This window comes from Amphiprion ocellaris, chromosome 23 (genome assembly GCF_022539595.1).
Source record: "Amphiprion ocellaris isolate individual 3 ecotype Okinawa chromosome 23, ASM2253959v1, whole genome shotgun sequence".
Classification (NCBI taxonomy): domain Eukaryota; kingdom Metazoa; phylum Chordata; class Actinopteri; family Pomacentridae; genus Amphiprion; species Amphiprion ocellaris.
In genome coordinates, this window is record NC_072788.1 from 8505276 (window position 1) to 8525693 (window position 20418).

The 20418-nt window shown below is 38.5% G+C and overlaps 2 protein-coding genes across 6 annotated transcripts in view; both read right to left on the minus strand.

Moving 5' to 3' along the window:
• Positions 1–3245: 3245 nt before the first annotated feature.
• LOC111567544 (proteoglycan 4-like) lies at positions 3246–12564 on the minus strand. 2 transcript variants are annotated; one of them, XM_023268735.3, is made up of 13 exons: positions 12292–12564; positions 9700–9771; positions 8479–8601; positions 8093–8206; positions 7866–7958; positions 7735–7767; positions 7627–7647; positions 7440–7490; positions 7277–7318; positions 6041–6139; positions 5927–5951; positions 5770–5852; positions 3246–3920 (listed from the first exon to the last, which is right to left on the minus strand). In XM_023268735.3, exons 1-13 carry the CDS (start codon positions 12350–12352, stop codon positions 3907–3909), a joined length of 831 nt encoding a protein of 276 aa, XP_023124503.1. In that variant the 5' UTR covers positions 12353–12564; the 3' UTR covers positions 3246–3906. The 2 variants fall into 2 exon arrangements, with proteins under 2 accessions (XP_023124503.1, XP_023124502.1); XM_023268734.3 differs by having other exon boundaries at positions 8479–8604; positions 12292–12548.
• A 2309-nt stretch (positions 12565–14873) lies between these two features.
• The window catches only part of LOC111567535 (protein phosphatase 3 catalytic subunit alpha), a 71473-nt gene continuing 65928 nt past the window's right edge, over positions 14874–20418 (minus strand). For all 4 annotated transcript variants that reach the window (XM_023268718.3, XM_035947483.2, XM_023268719.3 and 1 more), the window contains one exon: positions 14874–16685. In XM_023268718.3, coding sequence (XP_023124486.1) covers positions 16483–16685 — 203 coding nt within the window. In that variant the 3' untranslated portion in view covers positions 14874–16482. The remainder of the gene's footprint in view (positions 16686–20418) is intronic.

Genomic DNA, 20418 nt, shown 5'->3' on the forward strand with positions numbered 1-20418 from the left:
CTTATGTTTTACTGAGAACATGCTTTTATCATCATTGTGGAAATGTTTTATAGAACGTTCTAGAATGTGTTTCCTCAACAAAAGGCAAAATGATCCACCTTTAACATATCACATTACATTATATAATGTTCTATATTAATGCATTCTGTCTTCTGAGGCCTCAAAAACATCTGGAAAGGATTTTTTGAATGTTGGTTTGAGAATATTTCCTCTTTTGTTATCATGGAACACTGAGAGAATGTTTCAGCTCCTTCAGAAGAACGTTCTATCATGTGTTCCTCAACAACATCCCTAAAACATCCTGAGAACATTGTAGGAAGAATGTTCCACGTGTGTTAATTAATGTCACGTTACAGGAACATTTCATAAAAATCATCTAAGGTCTCAGTAACATCTGGAAAACATGTTTTGAAAATGTTTTCAGTGTTGGTTTAATGTAGCATAATCTGTGTTCCTGATCCTCTAAGAGTTGATGGTAAAACATTATCTAAACCTTACAGAAACACTACTGGAAATAAAAATTTGATCACGTTCTTTGATTTGGTTAAAACATTTTCTTTAAAAAAGATATTAGAACTTGTCGGTAATATTAGCAAATGTTGTAGGAACGTGGGAGCCTTGTTTTAATTTTCTTTAATAGTTGGAATAATTTCACATTTTTATTTCCCAGCTGAGGAGGTTTCGGTACAATGAGCAGAATGAGGCAACAGAACAGACCAAACGTCACCTGAAACCAACAGACTGTGTTAATCTGACCAACATTTGAGCTCCAGTGACAGGTTGAATCAAAAATGCATGCAATGTTGGGCTTTAAAATTCAATTAAAACAACAAAAAGCTTGCACTTTCTGAACAAACTGTGAGTCACATGTGCTTAAACCTTCAAGTAACCAACTGCTGTACTTTTATATGCATCACTGTGACATTTTAAATTGGAAAAATATTTCCTACCATTCATTTTTCGGTCTGTTTTTCATAGTTTTTCACAGCATTGGCATCGAATAATGAAGATCATATGTCTGAGATGTCAGAGTTCTGAATCTGTCCATAAAAACTGTGTTTGAAACGGAAGTAACGCTGCAGCCCAGCATGAAAATCACTATTGTAACTTTAAGAGTTCCATAGTTGGACATCTCATTTTAACATTTAGATACAGATAGATAACACTTAGACAGAAAACTTAATATCTGAAGTTTCTGCAGTTCTACCAAGAAGCTGTTTGCTTTGGTATAGTTTTAAACAGAAGCATGGAAGTAAAAAAGACAATAAATACATAAAACACCCCAACTACGATGATTTCATTATAATTTGTTGTTGATCAAAGTATTACAAAGTCACCAGTTCATCTATACTTTGGTGTTAAAATGATACTCGCATACTCTACATAATTCACCCAAACACCATTTTTTAAGGGTAAAAAGTTTTTAAAACAAAGAAAATTAGTTCTGTAAGAAGTAATAGCCACATGTTGTCCAAATAAATGTAATCTTGTGTGCACAATGTGTGTTTTTTAACTTCTTTTTGAAAAAAAATTTCTGTCCTAGATAAAAGAAGCTGATAGGAAACTACTGGTGGATAAAATGTGCTCATTTTGGTTGCTGAAATAGCTTAGTCACTTGTAGCTGTTACACCCAGCCTAGGGGTCAGTGAATGTAACATGAAAATGTCATCCTGTTGGGGCCTCAAGCAGCACACACCACAGATTTTTCCAACGAAATCAAGAATTTATTTTCCAAAAGCGAATGTAAACAAAGGTTGTATTAAACAAATTAAAAGTATGGATGAGCTGAAGTCAAAACAAACAAAACTACGCTAAACTTCCCGAAAACAAGAAGAACGAAAGAAACAAAAGATCGCAGCTCGATCCCTTCTCTTACAAATAAACTTGGGTTGTTAAACAAAGAACTAATGAGTGGATGGACTGTGCTGCTGTGTGCTGGTTGGGACTCCACGTAGGATGACTCGCTCATCTGGTTCCCTCGCTCTCTGACCCCCGGAAGCGACGTCATCTTTCCGCTTTTTATGTCCGTCCTCGTGGTAGACCGAGCCAATCCGGCGTCGACTCATCAACGTGACGTCCAATCCTGGCAGTGGTGCGGCGCAGCTGTATTTACATATTGGATTAGCTAAATAGAGACACACAGAGCGCAGGAAAAAAAACTTCCTCATACGACCGCAGTCGTAACAGTAACGCTTACATATACTGGTATCCCATAAATACCTCTATATATTGTTCCAAAGGGCAGGTAAAACTGTACATGTAATTACATTTTTACTGCTCTGCTGCAAACATTATGGATCATTTCCTTCAGCAAAGTTCAACAGCAGAAAAATGACACTTCACTGAAACAAAATCCAAGAATACCATTTACACAGATTTATTTTTCAGTTAGACTCTCACCTAAAATGAAGCAGTAAAGTGAAAATGAAGCTGAGTAGACATCTGGCCTAAAGAGGGAGACTGAGCACTGTGAAATAATGGAAGAAGCTGAAAAAATGAGGCTGGATGTGAGTGGGCCTCAGCCACAGCCGGTAAGGCGTTAAAGCTCTGTGTGATGGGCCTTCAGCCAGCCACACTCTCAGCTTACAAAGACGGAGCCAGTGTGTGATTCAATTGATTCATAATGTAGGTCATGAGTCTAAAACCAAGACCAAAAGCAATCGACTATTAAGCATCTTTAGTGCCGTAATAACGTCACTTTTTGAGATCTGGGGACGTGCTTTTGTTCTGAATGCGTTCATGAAGACCATGCAGGGTGACATTTGTAGGTGAGTTGCTAATATCTCACTCCTCTGACAACAGCCTCATGAAACCTCCCTGCAATAAACACCAGCTCATGCAGTGGAGGCAGAATCCAGGTTTCGTTGTGTTGACTGTTTGCTCCCTCTAGTGGTCCGTCACTGACACTGTTAGTGCTGATTGGGTTCCATCCTTCAGAATAAAACCAGCAAATGAGCAACAAAAATATAAAGCATGGCAGATATTTTGATGTGTAAGACAGCAGAAGTACTGAACCTGATGAGTATAGTAATAATAGGTATTCAGACTGAAAATTACTAGTAGCTTGTGTTTAAATGAATTATCACGGTGTTGTTATGGTTATTTTATCTTAAAAGTGCTTCTACCTCATATATGATACAGTGCAAAGCTTTCAAAACTCTAAAAATTATTCCAAATCGATCACCACATGTCGCATTAAAAGCAAAAAAAAATCTAAATTAATGAACCAAAGCTGTACAACTAAACACTTTTCTAGTGATTTATTGAGGAAATTGAGGTTGACAGCAACAAATTCCAGCCACGAAGCACAAAGCAGTCCTTTACATACAATCCTCTGCATCTGCGTTACCTCTTACCTGTGCTTGAATGTTATATTTAATTTTAAAAAAAGTTATTTTTGCACAACAAAATCCCTGGTGAATGCACAGATATAAAAAGCAACCTGGTTGAAATCTGAAAGAGGGTTTTTTGTTGGTGGTGAAACTGAATAAAAATCAGAAACTGTGCCAATCTACAACAAATAAATGAAAAAACCAAAAGGGCGATAATAGAGCTGTGAAATGAGCAGTGATTTATGTGATGGATCTGAGGTCAGTGCACGGTACAGAACACAAGTTTGTGGCCCAATATGGAAACAAAACAAGACTGTACAGACAATAAATCATCATCAGCCTGAACTAAGAGCTCTGCAGCCCTTTGAGTTGAAGTTTGCTTATTCTAAGATTTATGATCACAGTCAGACACTTCCTTAAACTGCTTCCAGTAGTGAGAAAACACTTTTCTGTTCCACGAAATATTTCACAAAATCAAAAATAATATTAAAAAAAACAAACAAACTCCTATCGTCCTTCAGAACATCACCGTGCTTCATCCACTTGCCGACCTTGATGTTGCTGCTCTTCGTTTTTATCTCGCAGCAGCTGAAACAGACACAACAGAAGCATTTCAGAAAACAAAACTGGGACAATTGATCCACACCTATCTAAGAAAAAAGACTTTTATCCAACTGACAGTGATGGAGGGAGTATTCATATGCTTTATTTAAACAAAAGTAATAATAAAACCCTGTAAAAGTATTCTGATAACCCTGTAAAACCCACTGTTACAGAAACACAATATTAGTTTTATTTTTTTTAATATTATTTTCTATTATATACATATATACAAATGTCGGATTTTATTGTTGAAGTTAGTTCAAACTGAGCATTATGGATTAATCTGTTGATTCTTTTACATTGATCGACTGATTATTTGCTTTGTAAATATCAAAAGAATAGTGAAAAAAGTCATCTCAAATGTTCTAAACAATAATTAAAACAAGCTGTGTGTGCAAAAATCTTAGGTTGCAAAGTGACTAAAGCTGCCACATAAATGTAACCGATTAAAAAATACAATATTTTCTTGTGAAATGTAGGTGACTGAGTAGAAAATAGCATGAAAATGAATATGCCAAGTACCCAAATTTATGGACGGAACTTAAGAAAATGTACTTTTTTCAGGTTCCTTTTTTTTTAACCAAAGTCAGTACAAAGAATTATGAAAAGAAACAATTATAACTTAATTTAACATGTAATAAAGACACACATCAAGTTTTTACCACATATTGTTTATGAATTTATATAAAAAAAGAGTTTGTAGGGAGTCTTAACTCTGTATATATGCTAGTTTTGTTTCTTATAAACTTAATTTATTAAGTTGAGTGACTCATTTAAGGCCACTTTAGGCCTGGAGTTGCTTTTCGAACAAATCTATTAATGCTGTACCTGATTGATTTTTATGAATATTTATGGTACAACTTATTTATTTACTTATTAAATTTTAATCATATCTTTACTAATAGTTGCTTATTTTTATTGTTTGTTTTTTGATATATTTTTTAATGTGATTCTGTTGTTTTGAAATTTCCTCCTGCTTTGCATCTTCTGATTATAGCTTGAAGGACAAAAAAGAGAATCTTTAAGTTATAAGAACTGTTCTGAAAAGAAAAAAAACAGACATTTTAAGTTGAATTAAAAAAAGAAAAGAAGAGTTATAGTGACTAAATTCCACAACTTCAACCTGATAAATGTCAGTACATTTTTTTCCAACTATTGCTTCTTTATGTAGAATTTAGGACTCACAGGAGCAGTAATTTTAATTTTCAGTCCTGAGAGCCACATTACAAGGTTTTATCTCCATGCTGTGAGGTATGCATGAGTAACAAGTTTTGCTGTTTTAAAGCTGCAATCCAGTGAAATCCAGTAGTCTGTGACAACACAAACACTGTTTTCCTCAGCAGAATTCCTAAAGCATGATTCCATTTCCCCGCGCAGCTCACGGCCAAGACATCCAGGCCTGATTGTGTGAGGGAAGGAAGGCAGGACGTTCGGTGCCCACATTTTTTAAGGAGTGTGTGGACAAACTACGTACGACACAAACGTGGATGTGCGTTCACCCCACCGGCGCACACTCACGCCTCCAACGTCTGGGCCGCGCTGACATTTAGCGAGCTGCACAATAGCTCCTGTCCAAAATAATCTGTGTTTATGTTAGGAAGTCCCTATCTTTCAGACCCTGCTGCTGGTTTGAGGGCGGGGGCGCGAAATCACAGGAAACACCTTCTGTTGCCCAGCAAAGCCCCAAAAGCCCGAACGGCACAATGAGATATTAAAAGCCAGTTACTTCCCTGGAATGATTGCAAGTTTGTGTCTGGAGAAATCACTCGAGCCAGTAAGCGATGGAAGAAGGAGCAAACAGAAGCAACCTGGGAGGAGGAACCTGCCAGCTCACCGTTTTCCTCTCCGCCTGATGACTTCACTCCCAGCAGCATGACGCCATCTTTGGTGCTTTCTGGTCGGCTCTGGAAAGATGCACTGTGGAGACGAAGGAGGGAATCAGATGCCTGTACTCACACCTTTAAAGCACAATCCTTAAATATTCAACTTACTTCTCAGTTCCAGTGTCGATGGTTTCTGTTGAAAAGAAGACGAGATTGTACATTGATTCTATGTAAGCATTCAGGCATAAACATCAAACGTAAAAGCAGATTCTGTGCAGATACCTGTGTGATCGTGGACTTTCTTGCATTTGAATTTGAGCACGATGATGGCAGCAGCTATAACCAGGAGGACAGGCAACACAATCCACCACAGCCTTTTGTCTAAGAGGGAAATTAGAGGACACAATCAGCAACATTCATCCAGTCTGGCTTGTCTGTGGCAGATTAATGAAACCAAATGGTGATGCACCTCACAGCTTTAAATTCTGACATCCCAACCAAGAAATCATCCCTCTTTAGTTCAAAATAAAATTTAACTGGTTGGTTTACAGATGTCAGATTTGACTGGAACTTAGAGGGATGTGAAGGGTTTTCTAGATGCATTGTGAAGTTAAGATGTTGCAGATGTTGGCTGCTCAGTCAGCAGTTTGGTCCAAGCTGAAGCATGTCAACAACTGGATGGATAGAGATGATTTTTTTTTTACATTTGTTTCCCACAAAGGACAAATCTTAATAGCATTTTGTTGTTTTATTCTCTGTACGGTGGACAGTTGTGGTTAAGATGCCTGTTTGCAGACATTAATGTCCATCTTTGGATAAATCAGTAAATCTTTGGTGACATTTATTCCCATCAAACAAAGCTGTACTTTATGCTCAGTGCAAATTATCGTATGTTGGCAAGTTGAAACTGCAATGGAAGACTTTGCAGCCATTATACTATCAGCACTGACGCATTATCATCAAGAGTTAGCATGCTAAAGTTGCTAATAATCAAAAACATTTCATTTTGGAACTCTGAATATGGTGTAGTTGTAGTTTTAGTCTTGTTATCGCGGCTTGTTGTTTGTTGTTTTTCACATCTTATCTCCTTCTCCTCACCCAGACCAGTTGAGGCAGACAGCCTCCCTCCCAGAACCTGATTCTGCCAAAAGTTTCATGTTTTTTGTCTTTACTGTCGCCAAGTGCTTGCTGAAAGGGAATCATTGGGTTTCCTTTTGTAATACTGCAAGGCCTTGACGTTACTATGTGGATGCCCTGATGTGACTTATGCCACAAATTGCTGCTACATAAATAAACTCAACTCAAATGAACTTTCTCTTCCTGTCACCAAGTGATCGCTCAAAGGGAATCATTTGTTTTCATCTTTACAATACCGTGAGGTCTTGATCTTACTGTGTGGATGCCTTGAGGTGACTTATATTGTAAACTAATGCTATATAATTTTTTTTAAAAAAGTTTGAGACTCTGCACCTGCTGTATCACCGTTGGGATTTTAATGGAACCAATGGAGTCCATTACCTGATTTGGGAGGTTTTTTCTCATCACTGCCCGTCATGGAACCTTTCAACACAACGTGATTTGATTAGCTTCCTGTCCCTTGTCACTGAACAGTTCAATTAAAAATCATTCACTACATCATTCAGTCTCCATGTGCAGCATTTAGTGATAAAGCAGAACTTACCAGCACTGTCTTGTTGTGTCGCTCCCGGAGGTGGAACGGTCTGATGTGGTACTGTCCAACGAAATAAATTCATCAGTTAATACCTTTAAAACATGACACGCCAACACAGACAGACATTTTTGCAATTTTACTGATAAATATCAATGTATAAATATTAAGAATACAAGAAGGAGTTTGTATACTGTACCTGAGGCAACAGAAGGTGTACCTGCGGATAATAAAAAATACCGTCTTCATATGAAGAAAACAGTTTTCAGACAATCAGCTAATCTGCAAACTTTGCTCTGGTATGTACCTTGTTTGGGTTTTTCAGTGCTTTCATCAGGTCCTAACAATACAGAGACTAGTTTAGATTAAATACACTTTAAATATGCTTTTAGTAAAGTTTAAAGTAGGAAAACCTTCATGTGCTGCATGTTGTTTTACCTCTAGTGTCACTTGACTCGTTTACGGTCTCAGAGCTGTTTCCTGTGTTTGAAGGCTGACGACCTCGTGGTACCAAAGGACCACTCTTTGTGGCTAATAATTCAGAAAATGAATTAAATAAACATATATTCCTGCTTGCAGGTCAGTAAATCCAGTTCAAATCATGACATTTAACCACATCTCTTCAACAAACCAATAATGTCCATTAAGCTCATAGAAAGACTAACTTTCATTGGCTGGTTGGGTGACAGCTGAGGGTGTGGTGGTGACCATCTGCCGGTCTGTAGGTATCAATGCAGGTGCAGTCGGCTTCACGGTCGGGACTGACGGCTTAGTTGTTTCTAGAAAAAAGGAAGGGAATTAAATCTCTCAGCAAATAAGTCAACAGCAGCTTGAAGACAAAATAAGGCCAAGAGAAAGGAGCTCTGAAATTAACTGAAAGCATCTGTCAAATTTATTTAAATTGCTCATAGGACTATGGGATTGGCTTCCAAAACATTCACAATATCACAAATAATGCTTGTATATGCACATCTAGAGTGAAATTCTGCACATGCATCACACTGAATGGTATACAAGAAGAAGCGGGATTTTAGCTTAAATACACACTCACTGGCCAGAGTTGTGTTATCAGCATCGTGAGGAACAGGAGGAGTAACATGGACTGGTGTTGGTGCTGCTGGTGCTGGTGGTGTAGCTGTGCTTGGGGCTGCTGCTTCCTGGGTTTCTGCTTGTGCTGCTGATATAAAGAAAAGAGAGGCAACGACATGTCAACACTTTGATTATACATGTGGAGTCAGAACTTGTTGCCTTAGTTACAGTGCAGGAAAGAATAACGTATTTCATTCTGCTGAAAACAGTTGGGACCTCCATTAAAGGAAGAGTAGGAACTGGATGGGAAAGATTTACTTTCTAGTGGAGGGTCTGATCTTCACTGAAAACAAGTAAAGTGCTATCCTGCTTCTGTCCGAAGATAACATCTGCCACCAACATCTCTGAAGCTTACTGACTGAGTTGTCGTATTATTGGACTGTCTGTAAAACTCCTCGTCCTTCGGTTTTCTGTTTTAAAACTCAGTGTCTGATTCCTCCTAACTACCAAATAATCCAAAAATGGGCAAAGAAAGTGGAGCCAAAGCTACGACACCATTAACTATCAATGACTTTCACCTCTAATACAATTTAAATGGGTGAGTTCTATAAAAATTAATCCACTTTATAGTTGTCATGAAGAGGGATATTAGCTACAGAGACCAAAATTGTTCTTTGACGCAGATGATGAACATGTTTACTTCTGCTGTAAAGTTGGACATTTTATCGTGGGGCTACATGGGATTGACTCGCTTTTGGATCCAGCCTCTACAGGCCATGTGAGGAACTGCAGTTTCTGAGGTACCCCCTTATTGATATCTCAGCTATCCATCTATCCATTATCTATACACCGCTTAGTCCTCAATAGGGTTGTTGGGGGGGGCGGAGTCTATCTCAGGACGCAAACCGGGGATCTTCTAGCTGTGAGGCGACAGTGCTAATCACCCTAACTGCAACTGACAAGCTACCAGGAGCAAATACCAGCTCTTGGCTTAGAAATAATCCTGTACACAACCTCTACACCCACAACAAACTGCGGATAGTCTGTCTTTCTCTGTTGTTTATCCATAAATAAACTAACTGACCCACATTAAAGGTGCAGATTTTGTTATCTTTGGACTTCACCTGTTTCCAGTATTTGTGCTGAGAGTTGTATTGATCTCATCATCCTCAGGGCAAGAAAGTAAATAAGTGTGTATTTCCAGTTTTATAAAATGACTTTAATGTTTTAATCTTGTACTTACTAGGTGACTTCGCTGGTTGTGTTGTTGGTTGTTTGACTTCTGGAGCTCCAGTAGCTGAGTCATCTGGTGAAACTGTAAAGCAGAAACAACTGGCGACTTTAAAACATGTTTCCTATCAGAAATGGCGCTTGGAGATGTTTGTATTATCTGCAAAGTCTAATTTCAGTCAGCAACACTGACACAAATGTTCAGTTTAGTGCTTATAATCGATCACCACCAGGCTCTATGTGTTCTACATCCTCTTCACCTCGGGTCACAGCGCAATATATAAAACTAATGTGTCATCTAGGAAGTCTAAATGCCCTCGTCACAAATACACAAGCATCAGTTTGTCTATGTAAAACACTTCCTCAGACAGATCCTCTATTTTAGGTTTGCATATTCACATCATTCCTGTTTGGCACGGCTTTAAAGGCCAGCGTCTGAGACAAAGAACTCGCTCCAAGTGTCAGACTGGGGATGAAAAGTCAAGCTAGAAGTGGAGGCTGTGGCGTGTTGGGGTGGATTTCCTCTGCCCTCAGTGCTGCAGCCGTGTGAAGCTGCATCCTGCCCCAGACATACGATTGTTACCCCCTGACCTGCGACAGGCTTCCTGTCTTCACTGCTGTCAGCCGTGAGTTCATTCAACATATTTCAAAGCAGAGTGGTCGCCGAAAGGGCCGAAAACACAGGTTTCAGCTTCAGGCGCATGCAGCTCCATCTGGATTTGTGGGTCTTATCAGGAAGACGAAGCAACTCTTCTCGCCAGAGTGTTTTTTATTAGCTCTGTAGTGGATCCAAGTTAAGTTTTTTGGAACAAGTCTCAAGCTCTTTAGGTCATTTTAGACAAGTTAAAGTCAAGTTAGCAGTGTTTTGAGGAAAATCCCAAGAGAAGTCTTCTTTTAGACAAAGTTTTTTAGAAGTTTAATCATGTCTGGTGAAAATCAAGATTTTGACATTGTTAAAATGTCTGCATGACATTCTTTATATGCTAGAAGACTTATCATGAGCTAAATAAGCACTCAGTGTAATGGAAATTGAAACTGCAGTGTTCCTACTATCATCTCAAAAACACAGAATTCATACATCCAGAGTTTCATATGTAATAAACCTCATGAACCAATCCTGTCAGCTTGCAGGGTGGGGCTTTGGGTGTATCAATTCTTCTTCAGAATTCAGGATTCAGCTGAAATGTGCATGACTGAACCTATATCACAACTTGCCATTTTGCAGTGTAATTAGTCGTGGGTGAGCTGGTGTGTTCCAATGAGGAATGTGGAGTTAAATCTCAGCAGTTTTAAGGCATGAGGGAATATTTTAATGGAAAAAAAGCTACTAAATGTAGTTTTGATGTACAGAGATGAGTTTTTCTTTAACCCTCCGCTTGCCTTCAATTACTGGCACCAAAAAATATTGTTTCCTTGTCTGAAAAATATCCAAGAATTGAATAAAAAAATTCCCCAAATTTTGGAAAATTTGCACAACCTTCAGGAAGAAAATTCCAATAATTCCTTAAAAGTTTCCCTTAAAAGTTTAATTTTAAAAAATCCCCCAAATTTGGCAAGAAAATTCTTGTAAATATTGTTCAAAAAATTAGTAAAAATCTTCCAAAAAAAAATCCTAAAAATACCTAAAGTGATTCCATATATATCAGTAAAACTTCTAATATTTATAATAAGGCAACTTTGGATGCAAGAGTCATTTAAACAAGTCAAACCTCCAATATTTCGCAAGAAGTCAAAAGTTAAATGTTGAGTCCTACAAGGGAAATATCAGAATGTTCCGGATTTTACGAGTTCTTCACATTTTTTTTTATGTGCTGTGGAAACAGAACCTCACACGGAATAGCCCAGGCGAGGGTGTTTCCTCCAGATGTTTGCTGCTAAACGCTGGAAGCAGATTTTGCCGCCAGCTGGGATGTCTCGGTCTCAGGATAATAAAGTGTCTTCTCTGTGAGAGAGGGGGCAGTTTGGTTCCCACTGCCTATCTGCTGCTGGATCACCTATCTGCCCTGAGCACAACAGTTAGAAGTTCTTTTGGCTCCATGGTCAAGGGAAAATAAACAAATCAAGAGCCTGCTGATTTGGCTTCTCCTTCAACCCACAGAATCTCATTTATCACTTCACATTTCTCATCCCCGAGGTTCTGATTTGAGCTTGAAATCTGATCTTCATGACATTAAAAATGGATTCTGCCCACTTTGACTAGATGTGGTGAAGTAATAAATGCACACAGAGCTTATCTGAGTCTGGATAAACGGAAATAGACTCTGAGTGGACGTCTCTGAGGTAACGTTCAAAGTGTGAGCGTCTTTTGAACAACATTGCGATCTTTATCTTTGCACATACCAAAACAAAACTAAATTACATGGAGGGGAACAAAACATGCAGCAGAATCAATCAGAAGAGTTACTGAGGAAAACACAAAACAGATATTTTATAACTTGATACTGACACTGTAAGATGTTAGGCTCTTTTTTTTGGTTCAGTGAAGGAGGTCATTTTTAAAAAAATCCTCCCTGCACAAAACAAGGCCAATCCTAACTTTTCTCTGTGAAAAGAGCTACAGACTTGTGATAAATCTAACAACATAAAGTCTGAATTATCCTCCTACCTGGAGTGGAGACGTGGACGGATGCTAGCAGGAGCAGCACGACGACCCTGATGGACTTCATGGTGACTCTAACGCCTCTAACTTCTCCCACAGACTGGAGCGGAGTGTCCGGTGTGAAGGTGTCCGAGCCTGGGCGCTGCGCTGCCGATGCTTATTTTGGCACTTCCTTTAGATAAAGAAGGGGAGGAAATACACTGGCTTCCCTTCCTGACGTAAAAGAGGGGTGGACGTGGAGACTAACACAAGGCAGCCAGTCGGTGCAAACCTGCGTCCATTTAATTTTGGTTTTGTGTTTAAATGCAAAAGGCAACTCCCAGCGCTTATTTTTTCCTGCTCTGACACCGCTTGACCAGTCTGGGAGGAGGCTGTGGGGGAGATGGGTGCAAGAGCGAGTTCATTTGTGAACACAGAATTAGAAAAGATTAAATCAGAGAACAGAACTGAATAGAAGGAATGATGCTGGAGAAATAAAACTGAAAGGACTTTGGAAGAAATGAGAGTTAAAGAAGGATCCTTTATTTCAAACAAGTACCAATAAGGCAGTATAAAATACTCCACTACTACTTAAGTTAAAGTACTAGTTTGGTCCATTAGACTGATATATTACTATAGATGATGTCATTAGATTATTAATAGTGAAGCATCAGCAGCATGTGACTGCTGTAGCTACTGAAGGTAGAGCCAGTTTGAACCATTTTATATGCAGTTTTATATTCAGGGATGCCATAGAAACCTTAAAGCTTGTGATAATATTATTGGGAGAGGACTGAAGAAAACAACTGTTTTCAGTTTTTTGACTTTTTTAGTGAGAAATTGGGTAATTTTATAAAAGGAAAATCTCTATTTTAGGCTGCTAACAAGTCGAAGAAGTCTGAAAACTGTCATTTTACAGTTAAATCTGTACCTAAATTTATACTGACAGCTGTGGTTGCAAGTATTTTACAGTATTTTTAGAGTTGCAATTTTAATTTACATGAAGAATTAACCAGTGTTACTGATTACAGTACTCTACACTAGAATATGAGGATTACTGCTCTATATTGCGAGTAGACTTTTTAATATCTACTGTATTTTTATACTGTTGTCACTGTAATCAACATTAACTGTATTTGTAAATTAGTTACCTGTAAATTAAAGCCTGCTCTTCTTTGAAAATGTATGAACACAACTGTGAATTGCAGCCAGATATCCTAAATTAAGATCTAGCAACTCAATTTAACATTTTAAAATGAATGTGCCACCAAAACATTCTTATGTATTTTGTAAAAAATGGTACGCCCTACTGTTTGAATTTGGCTGAATTTCTATGGTAATTTATTACAAAAGCCAAAAAAGATGCAAAAATGATGATCTAATCTATAGCAAAGTGTTGCATTTTAAGAGTCTGTTGTATTATCTACTGTGTAAAATCTTCACCTTGAAAAAACATGTAGTAGGAAATGTAGTGGAGTAAAGGATGAGAAATGAAAAACCATACTTGAGTAAATGTCTTTCTTCCACTTAATCCAGATGTGCAGATGTACAGCGCAAACTCAGAGAGAGACAATCACAAAATGGCAGTTTGTTATTCTAAATAATGACTGGAAGAGATGACAAAGACTTGTCAGCCCAGGGGAGCAGCTCAAATACCAGCCATGACGTCTCACTATTCTTCACTGTTTACGTAACAATGAATTCATGAACTGTGGAGATAAACTTGCTGCTGAGGCTCACTGGAACGCTCAGCCTCACTTCTGTACACAGATATATTTGAGGGAAAATGTGCCAGTTTCACCTGACACATGAGTATTTTGACTTTAAAGGTAAGTTCCTGAGGTTGCAAACACGGCAACAAGAGGTTTATCACTCCTGAACATGCACTGTTGAGTAATGTTCACTCTGCTTTCTTATTATCCCCCTGAAGCTACAAAACCTTGCTCCTGTTTTTTGGCCCTCCCAAAAAAACAGGATGCCAGAGTTTACTTCCTTTCATTTGAGCATTGTGTTTGATTTCAGTAGAGGAGACCAAAGAAAGAAACTTTCAAGGGACAAGAAAATGTTGGCTTCTTAAAAAGTAATTTATGTTCAGACTATTTACTTTATTTTTAACTTATATTAAGGGAAATAAATCAATACTAAAAATGAAATCAATAAGTAACATGTAATAGTTTATGAGTTTCTGAATGGCTTGGTTGGTATTTTATAAATCAAATATAACAACAGGGCTCTAATGCATGTAAAGAGAAGGTATAAAGAAGAATTTAGCAGATTTGCGGCGCTCGTGCACACAGGTATGTTTGTGAAATCTTGGGTTTGCCTTTGGAATTTAATCAGAGAAGTCACTCAGGTTGATAAAGAGGAAACACCTTTGGGGAGGAACTGCCAAGGAGCAATTTCCCATTTACACCCTCTGCAGCCAAATTCTTCAGTTGAGAGGAAAAACATTGAGCAGAGCAAAACACCGACCAGAAATGAAACTTATACGAGTGTAAGGAAGCAAATGGAAGAGACTTTTGAAAAGTGTGTGAAGCTCCGTTCCGTCTGTCGTCTCTACTGTTGGTTTTCCTGTGGTTTTGTGCACACATACAGGAGACGCTGGTTCATTTCAAGTTGAAATTCATGCACATTTTTATTGAACAGTTATATAAAATACTTTTCATAGTTGCAAGTGCATGCCTCATCTGCCAACAGTTTTGAAGTTAAATTACAAAAGCAAGGCTTCATGTCGTGTAGTGAATTACTTGGGCACTTAAGCAGTTCTTAAAAAAGATCTAAGTATTTTTTTTTGTTTCATCTTAAAGTATTGAGCAGTATCAAACCTGTAACTGATATACAAAGCAGAGTTCCAAATAATAGTAATAATAATAATAATAATAATAATAATAGTAATAATCAAATTACACTTTCTGTGGCACATTTACAAAACAAAACAAAACCGATTCACCTGTTATATGACACAAACAGCTAATCATGCATTTTTGAGTTCCACATGTAACCACACACCTCACAAGAATTGTCAAACATGCTTAATTGGACTGTGTGCACTTACAAGCGCAGGTTAAAAATATGATTTCTCATCCATCTTAGATAATTAAATGCTTCAATTACAAAAGAAGTTGAAGGCATAGAGCATCATGGTGTTAATTGAAAGTATGCAGGTATACATTTCCAGTATATGTTCACTAAAGCGCAATATATTTCAAAACAGGCCTCCACAGCCAAGGTATTCAGATTTTCTATTTCCTTTGTTTGATTTTTATAAAACATGCATAGGCAGACACTTTAAGTTTATTGTAATCTTTTTTTCATATTTTTTTTTACACAATATAGGTTCTCTATTTTTACTTTGTTCGCAATACTTAAAAAGAGAAAAATTAACACTCAATTCCAGCAAGCCACAATAAATCTACCCCCCCTCCCCATCCAAAAGAGACAAAAAATAAACATATTTGCAAATGATAGATAGGTAAGTGTAAATTCCAGTTATGAAACTCAAGAAAATAGGTATTCATTACCGAGTTATTTAGCCATTATACAGAAAAATCAGGTCAAAGCACACACCAAAAGAACCTGAGGTAAGCATAATATGTACAAAACCATAAAACGTTCCATTATTTGGCATTTCGACAACATTGCAACATTCTTTTTAAGACTGCCTAATTAATTTCAGAGCTATTTTATCAGAGTAGCAAAAAAAAAAGTTATCAATAAATAGTCCTTATTTAGTTTGTACACCCTTATACGTTAAAAACATTATCTCATGTTCTGTCCTTTTTAGTGCTGTATTTTTGTAAACGTACAATAGTTAGTAAGAAGTTACACAACTTTCCATTTCGGTGTAAATGAGCAAGGGTCTTTCAAGAAAAAAAAAAAAGAAAAGAAAATTAATCACCTTTAAGATCTCTCCGTGCCTCTGTTTCTGTCTGACATACTGTGGTGTGGAGTGGAGTCAGGCGCTCTAAAGGCCTGACCGTCCAGAAATATGACCTGGCAATAACTTAGCAGATTTGACTATGAACTAATATTTTGAAGGCATATCCAAAGACTAGCAAGTGAGATGTCCCCCCAGTGTGAGCCATAGATGCCTCCCCCCTGCACACTCCCCCTCCTGCACACTCTTTCACCCTCTGCCCCTTTTCTGCGGTGGCGGGCCGTGAAGAGGCCAGGGGCGAGGCAGCCCCGTCGGCCAAAGGTGGCGCCTGCTGCTGGCCTTCACTGGATGTTGCTGCCGCTGCTGGTGCTGCCCTTGGTGTCGGTGCCGTTGGTCTCCGAGGACAGGGCCTTGTTGAGAGAGTTGAGGCTGGCGTCGGAGGGCAGGGCGTCTCGTCGCGGCGGCATCCTCTCGTTGATGCGGTCCAGGCCCTTCGCCTCCTCGAAGCTAGTGATCTTGTGCTGGGGCGAGAAGCCTTTGATGGCTGTTGAGATGTGACAAAAAAAAACAAAAAAACAAAAAAAAGGAGGGAAAAGACGGGAAAAATCAGGAGCGACTTTCAGAGCGGGACGGTTTAAACGATTAAAAGAATGGAGTCACACTTGCTCACATTCACCCACACATCACCAGATTTGGTTTATCTGTGGTTTGATCTTGGTGCATGAAGTTGTGACAAAAAACTTGAGAAAATACCAACAAAGACGCTGCATATGAGGAACTGTTGGCTAATTCAGCTACTGTTCTTCCATGAAAATTGCACATTTGAAGGCAAAGTTTACACTAACGATCTCTAAAGACCTTGCGTTAAAAATATAGTTCAACAGTTTGGAAAATACACGTATTCACTTTCTTGGGTAGAGTCTGATGTCAAGATCAATACGACTGTCATATGTTTTGGTAGGCTGGCTAGCTTAGCTTAGCTTGTGGGAAACAGAAGGTAACAGCTAGCCTGGTTCTACCTGAAGGTACCTGTAAAACTCTATTATAAATCTATTTACTGTGTACATATACACTAAAAAGTAAAAAAAACAACTTTTGAGTTTATGTCAGCATAAGTACGCGACTCTTTCTATGTTGGCAATGCTAACTAGCTGCTAACTGCAGCCCGAGTAGAGCTTGGTAGTTGTGTTTTTGTGTAAATGTTTTTAAAGTGTCTGTGGTTTTTATTTACTTGCAACGATGTGCACAGCTGGAAGTAGAACAGTGTACACAAGGGGGACGCCTTATTTCTTCCACCAGCACAATTTGCACATTTATTGCATCTATCTATCTATCTATGTATCTATCTATGAACACCAGGGTGGCATAATGAAGCCAATGTGGAACTGAAAAAACATGCAGTTCCTTCAATGGCCAGTTGAGGCTGTGCCGATCCCCATAGACTCCCATGTTAAAATGTCCAGCTTTACAGTAAAAATAAACATGTTTACAGCGTGGTACATAAATCAATTTTGGTCTCTTTATCTTATTTTCACATTCATGACAACTGTATGTAGATGTGAATTTGTATACAACTCACCTGTTGATTTGTAATAAGACTTAAATTTATGTACAATGGCTGCTTTGCCTCAGCTCCACTTCTTGGGTTGTTTTTTGCACAGCCAACCATATCTCCACAGCTCAAAAATGCTGAACTTGTTTATCATAATCGTCTTGGTTTGTGCTAAAGTCAAGATGCAGCTATTGTGCCCCTGACAACAGTTAATTCAGTTACAGTTCAAGCAGGGCTTCCTTAGTGTACCATCCAAATCTTTAGCAAAGCTTTCAGTGTATATGTTGTTGGTGCAAAGGTTGCTTTCCTCTAGTGAATGGGGTTTCGAATGTGGTAAAACTAGTGGAAGAGGACAAGAAAGTCTAACGACATACGTGGCAAAAATAACAGACTTATACCCGAAGTCACCATCAGGTGAGTCAGACTAGGCAATGCCAAAATGGCGGTGCCTGGAGACAATGGCTTCAACATAGCTCCTCAGGGAACCTATGGCAGATGATACAGAAGGTTCATCCATATTTCTATACAGTCTACGCTGTAGTCTGATATTCAACCTGTATGTGTGAGAGTGGGATCAACCTTCTCATGTAACTCCACCCAGAAAAATGAATAAGTACATGTCCCAAAATGTTGAACTATTCTTTCAACTGAACGTAAAAAGCCTGATGCCACAAGAATTGGTACTATTCATAAGGCTAGACTTATTCTTCAACCACTGATATAACTGTTTACACGTGTTGTGTTTTTAGTGGACAACAGCATATATTGTACAGCATTGATCATTTTCAATGGCTATTGGCTGAATAAAAGATGAACACTTCATATAAAATATAGAATTAATTTTTATGAAATGACAACACATTAACACCATTTATCAGAGGTTCAAAATAATGTAGCATGACAGACAAAGGATTATATAATCCTTCTAAATCTATAAAGGGCTCTCTTGGCATCAGGGTCAACAGGTTTTCACTGTACCGTCAATCCATGCTTTATTCTGTGAAAAGACATCTACGATACGGGGCCACCTAATGGCCACCTTGTAGTGCTATTTTATACATCTTCACTATTGTACACACTCTTAAAAAGTTAAAAGTATGGCTGATATTAAACAATATCTCGACACAGGCACAGTCCAGAACACCTGAGGACCCCAAACATCCAGATCGCCCCATCACATCACAGCTTAAACGACAAAGGGAAGAAGGAGAATGATCAAAGAGACAAAAAAAAGAACAAGGGGAGAAAGAAAAAACCACTAGAGTGGAGCCCACTGAGACATTCACTTCCACAAAATAGAACCACGTTGAGACTGAGCTCACGTACAAAGACACTACAAAGGTACTTGGGGTGCTAACGACTTGTTTAGTCTGCTTGGAGCATGCAGCAATTAAGAGTTAATTGGACGTTATGAGGGGTGGAGGTCACAATGAGACTTGAATTAAAGAAAAAACAGGATCAATTTCAATGGAGCTGAATATTGGAATTACAAGAAAAGTCATCGAGTGATGTATTAAAGTATCACTGAAATGAATAAAACAAGGCCGATATGCCTTAAAAGTAGGGATGTTCCAATCAGGTGTTTTTGCTTCCAATCAGAGTCATTTAATATGTAATATCTGCTGAAACTAAGTTCAAATCTGATACAATTTCCCTAGATAATACATATTTCTAGTACATTAAAATTATTAAAATCAGCCCAGTGTATGTGCTCGACAACTGAGTAGTAGGAAAAAAACATATTTCTGCATACAAGCTATTACAACCTTGTGTGGAGAGACTAGGGTGTACCGTAGCTCCACAACCTCCAAAACATGGTGAAAAATTGTATTCTCAATATGCATCTCAGACTATGCATTGTAGATTAGCTGTAGTACCTGGGTGTGCCACTCTTACTGTTTCATACTGTAGTAAAACATGGAGGTGGTAGCTCAGACTACAGGCAGTTTATGTTGGCAAGCAGAAAGCATTGTGGGGGTTTAGCTAGTAGTGGGCACCATGACAAAGACCTCTATGCCGCTTAATGACCTCAGACCAGAATAACTGTGTAACATGTTGAATCTGCACTAAATTGATCAGCTCTGATCCAGATCTTTGGCGCTTGATCAGGACATCTCAATAAAGAAAAAATATTTCAAGACTGTTTTAGACAATTCAGTGGTTGCTTTAAGTACACAATCATTCCAACATTCAGCTTGATCGAGTTTCATTTCAGCTCACTTTTAATTAGTTAAAATTTTGTTACTTCCACCTTTCATAAAGACTGAGAGTCTTGATGGTAAGAATTACTATGATTGCAAAGGATGACCCTTTACCAGAATGAGAGAGGGGGCAGGGCATCGTTTTAGTGAACAAATTGGGGAGTGTGGAGAGAAGGGCATGATGGGTAGCGTAGTAGCGTTGCTGCATAGCACAGGTCAGACACAGGTTATTAGCAGCTCACAGGAAAGAACACGACACAGCAGGGCCACAGAGGATCCACATGGAGAGAGAAGCAGAGAAGTGTCTCGACACTACAATGGACTGTCCTCTATGGGGCTAAAGAGGAAGTACTACACAATTTCAACGTAAATAGCAGCTGGCAAACTACTATTTAGCTCGCAGTTGAGGTTGTTCTTGCGCCAAAGGCGGTGTAAGTAAAACTGATTTTAGAGAAAATCCAATTTGGATTTCAAAGCCTCCTGTGGAGCATTAGTCTCTATTCAATTCAGATTCAACTCTAACT

What these genes read in the sequence shown, in the direction of transcription:
- LOC111567544 (XM_023268734.3), bottom strand. Translation starts at nt 12,352, where the DNA reads ATGAAGTCCATCAGGGTCGTCGTGCTGCTCCTGCTAGCATCCGTCCAC. An exon ending in CACCCAACCAGCCAATGAAA is followed by an intron (nt 7,959 to 8,092) that starts GTTAGTCTTTCT and finishes CTGAATTATTAG; the next exon opens with CCACAAAGAGTGGTCCTTTG. An exon ending in CGAGTCAAGTGACACTAGAG is followed by an intron (nt 7,768 to 7,865) that starts GTAAAACAACAT and finishes CTGTATTGTTAG; the next exon opens with GACCTGATGAAAGCACTGAA.